Source organism: Conger conger, chromosome 8, assembly GCF_963514075.1.
Source record: "Conger conger chromosome 8, fConCon1.1, whole genome shotgun sequence".
Classification (NCBI taxonomy): domain Eukaryota; kingdom Metazoa; phylum Chordata; class Actinopteri; order Anguilliformes; family Congridae; genus Conger; species Conger conger.
This window is the reverse complement of record NC_083767.1, coordinates 61,197,364-61,202,363: the sequence shown is the minus strand read 5'-3', so window position 1 is coordinate 61,202,363 and position 5,000 is coordinate 61,197,364. Positions and strand designations below refer to the sequence as shown.

The 5,000-nt window shown below is 44.8% G+C and overlaps 1 protein-coding gene across 4 annotated transcripts in view; it reads right to left on the bottom strand.

Annotated features, from left to right (window-relative positions):
• Positions 1-5,000, bottom strand: part of LOC133134989 (glutamate receptor-interacting protein 1-like) — a 282,057-nt gene that overhangs the window by 10,007 nt on the left and 267,050 nt on the right. For all 4 annotated transcript variants that reach the window (XM_061251696.1, XM_061251695.1, XM_061251698.1 and 1 more), the window contains one exon: positions 2,706-2,879. In XM_061251696.1, coding sequence (XP_061107680.1) covers positions 2,706-2,879 — 174 coding nt within the window. The remainder of the gene's footprint in view (positions 1-2,705; positions 2,880-5,000) is intronic.

Below are 5,000 nucleotides of genomic sequence, written 5' to 3'. Positions count from 1 at the left end.
GAGAGAGAGAGAACTCACACACTGGTACCCCAAAACTGAGCCAGAGAGAGAGAGAGAACTCACACACTGGTACCCCAAAACTGAGCCAGAGAGAGAGAGAGAACTCACACACTGGTACCCCAAAACTGAGCCACACAGGGCGAGAGAGACAGAATTCACAAACTAGTACCCCAAGACAGACCTATGCCACACACACACGCACACGCGCACGCGCACACGCACACGCACACGCACACGCACACACACACACACACACAGAGGGTCAGTCTATAGACCAGCGACAGAGCGTCACTGTGCAAAGGGTGGGGCTGGTCACAGTGACAACCGTACTGCACCGGCTCCAGAGACGACAGAGGTAGACCTCCCCAAGCATACGCAGAACACTGAAAACACGTCGTCCCGCCTTAGTGAGGACCGCAACTCCCAACAACGCACTGCAACATTGTATCCTCAAGTACCCTGTCAGAGTAAAGTCAGCAAGACTGAAGACACAATGCCACAGTCCAGTCCTGGGACTGGCGGTCCTCACTAAGGGGGAACAACATGTTATCTGGATGTTTTTTGACGAGCATCCCTATCCAAAGGAAAGGCAGTTTGTTTGTGCTGCCAAATTTCGTTAGAACATAACATAGCACCTCACTGCACCACCCTGAGAGAAGGCACACTGAAGCTTTACACAAAATGGAGGCCTGGTCTTGTAGACCTGAACATGGCAACACTACTGTAAAGAATAGACGGCTCCTCCAATGACGAAATTTTAGATAACTGATGACAATGCACCTTTTAAGTTGGCTCAACTTTGGTTCTTCGGATTCAAAATTCTATAGTGACAATCCATTTAATGTTGGCGCAGGAACCAAACTTAAAAAGTGCACTGTAATGAGTTATTTACAATTTATAATTTTTTTTATAGCGCAACGCTGCCATTTCATTAAGACCAGGGGGCTCAACCCAAAACTGGAAGAGGATCAGCACATTTTCCTTTCAAAGCAGGAGCAATCCTGAAGAATCTTATTCTGCATAATATAATAATGATAAACTCATGCTAACTGCAGACCTCACAGGCCTTTAGCGCTGAGTAAAACACTGCTCAGTAGGACAGGCAGCACTCCCTCTCACCACTAGGTGGTGCTGCGCACCATAATCACACTGCAAACGCTGACACCACAGCCAGTGGTGGCAAAAGGACTTCAGTCAATTTCGAGGTACTCATTTGGGAACTCGAAACATTCCAGTGTATTAAAATCAGTACAGCCGAGCGTCAGGCATCGGTTCCTGCTGTTGCACACTGAGGGCCGGGGGTCCGATCCCCGGTTCTGCCGAGGCCTGGGTTGGCCAGCGCACATGGAGCGGTATTCACTGGCTCGCCGCTCTGAGGGGGGGGGGGACTCGGCGGGGGCTGGAGGGTCGCCTTATACAGAGTCCTGATTGCACGCGCCACGATCGCGGGAACGTAACAGACAGTGCGGCTTGGAGAACGCGCGTCGTTCCGAATCCTGAATCTGGGGAATCTGAACGACGGGACTGCTGCAGTGCATCCGCAGGGGGATTGGAACAGATTGGGTGCGATTGGCACAGACTGGGAGAAAAGTGGAAAAATCTGAAACAAACAAAAATGCATCTGTAGAGCCCACTGCTGTTGTTGCGTTATCGGCTCTACTTATGGTAGAACCTATGCACTTGTAAGTCGCTTTGGATTAAAAGCGTCTGCCAAATGACTAAAATGTAAATGTAAATGGCTCAATTTTAAATAAATATTTTTAGGAATTTAACAGTTACATTCGCTATCGTTAGCATAGCTCCCCTGGCAAAATCTTCCCTCCATTAAATTCCCCCCTTCAGAACCGTCTAATCCGGATCTCATCATCAGAAACACTCGTTCAGTTTCCCTTTTCTAACTCAACCTTAAGAGAAACATCCATGGCAACCGTAAATGTGATTTAAAAAAAAAAAACTAATAAAATGTTACAATTCAGTGCACTCAAGCAATCACATTTGCTAAAAATACCTCGGGCCTCGGGCGGGTATAAATGATGTATGTTAATGTGCTGGTTTCACCTGTGAGGAGCTGTGAGAAACGGCACTGCAGCACCAGAACCTCATTATGCTCATTATGGACCGGCTCGGACGCGGAAAAATAATGTCACCGTGAACATTAGTGCGTCTGACGGCAGCAGGGCCAGCTAATGACAGCACGCCATGGGGCCATTTTACACACACTATGGGGCCATTTTACACACGCCATGGGGCCATTTTACACACAGCCATGGGGCCATTTTACACATATAACATAACATAATAAAACACAACACAACACAACATAACATAATATAGCACAGCATAGCACAACATAACATAGCACAGCATAGCATGGCATGGCATAGCATAGCATAGCATGGCATAGCATAGCACAGCATAACACAGCATGACACGACACTTCCTAACGAGAAGAGGCCATGCAGCCCAGCAGTGCTCCTCTTTTCCTTCCTCTAAAGTGAACCTAATGTTTAGTTTAGTTTACCAAAATACTAGATAGTATCTAGCACCGTATCAAGCCTGGCCTTCAAAAGCCCCAGTGTTTCAGCCTCCGCTATCAGTCATATACACTGCGAAGCATTTAAAAGCAGGAGTGGGATTCGGGGTTTGGGCGTGAGCAGATAGTAATTAACCCTTTGTTAATTGACACGCAGGTCAGTTAGCCTCACCCGGGTTATTGACGGCCGTGTTAACGGACAATCCGTCCCAGGAGTCCACAGCGACGTCCACACCGGGGATGGAGAAGAGGTCGGCCATTTTGCCTGGATTGAGACCGGTCTGATCGGCGTCCTCCAGGCTGTTCAGCTCGTTCCCCGGGCCCCCAGACTGCTTGGGGCTGGTGACTGTGGGGAACAGAGAGGGTGGTACTGGGCCCGTGCTGCTACACCACATTACATCACATTACATTACACTACATTACACTACATTACATTACACTACACTACATTACATCACATTACATTACACTACACTACATTACATTACACTACACTACACTACATTACACTACACTACACTACACTACACTACATCACATCACATTACATCACATTACATTACACTACATTACATTACATTACACTACATTACACCACATTACATCACATTACATTACACTACATTACACTACATTACATTACACTACACTACATTACATTACATTACACTACACCACATTACATCACATTACATTACACTACATTACACTACATTACATTACACTACACTACATTACATTACACTACATTACATTACATTACACTACACTACATTACATCACATTACATTACACTACATTACACTACATTACACTACATTACATTACACTACACTACATTACATTACACTACACTACATTACATTACACTACATTACATTACATTACACTACACTACACTACATTACATCACATTACACTACACTACATTACACTACATTACATTACACTACACTACATTACATTACACTACATTACATTACATTACACTACACTACATTACATTACATTACATTACATTACACTACACTACATTACATTACACTACTACACTACATTATTGGCATTTTGGCAGACGCTCTTATCCAGAGCGACGTACAGTTGATTAGATTAAGCAGGAGACAATCCTCCCCTGGAGCAATGCAGGGTTAACGGCCTTGCTCAAGGGCCCAGCGGCTGTGCGGATCTTATTGTGGATACACCGGGATTAGAACCACCGACCTTGCGTGTCCCAGTCATTTACCTTAACCACTACGCTACAGGCCGCCCCACATTACATTTCATCCAGCACAAAAAAAGGGCACAACAAGGTCATAGAACAAACAACAGAGCAGGTCGGGTGAGGCACAGTTCACTCATGATCCGTTGTAAAGCCATGAACGTAAGTCTACTACACAAGGCAGATAGGTCAAGCCTGTAACTCCCATACTGAGACTAGATCTAGATTAACTTCAGGATCTTGATGCTTGTTAATCTACACACTAATGCATATTCTCACTTCCCCAGTAAATGATCCCATATCTCATCTGAATATAAAATTAATCGCTTGCCACATAATACATATTCTTTATTGCACAATTCCCTGATAAATATTCATATTGGTACCATGTCGCTGATAAATATTATTGCTTGTACAATGCCCCCAATAAAAAACCCTCATTGTATATTAAATATAAAATTCATAGCTTGCCGCATTGTATATATTTGTTACTGTATAATATCCCTGATAAATATTCCTCTTTGTACAATGTCCCCGTTATTGTTTGTTATAAAATAAGTCTCAGAGTACATTCTTCTTTGTATCAGGATGACAAGAGAGTCTTGTGAAAAATCTCAGACTGAATGTGTTCAATTTTGTTTTATATTTATATTTATAGAAAGTCTTATTTAGCAAAATAAATAAGATTTTAAGGCTATCGTTATAAGTACTTCTTGAGAGTTCCGGCCTCGACATAGTTTAGCTGGTTGACCAGCTCAGACAAGCTACCAGCATTAGCTGGTTGACCAGCTCATACCCAACTAGACCAGCTCATGACCATCTTGACCATGCTGGTTGACCAGCTCATACCCAACTAGACCAGCTCATGACCATCTTGGCCATGCTGGTTGACCAGCTCATACCCAGCTAGATCAGCTTCATGACCATCTTGACCATGCTGGTTGACCAGCTCATACCCAGCTAGACCAGCTCATGACCATCTTGGCCATGCTGGTTGACCAGCTCATACCCAGCTAGACCAGCTCATGACCATCTTGGCCATGCTGGTTGACCAGCTCATACCCAGCTAGACCAGCTCATGACCATCTTGGCCATGCTGGTTGACCAGCTCATACCCAGCTAGACCAGCTCATGACCATCTTGGCCAAGCTGGCACAGCTGGATGTTACAGCAGGGTGTGAAGTTGTGTGTGAAGCCTCAGACGTCTCGATGTGTGGGCACCGCTGTGTGATGGGGGTAGAGAGCAGC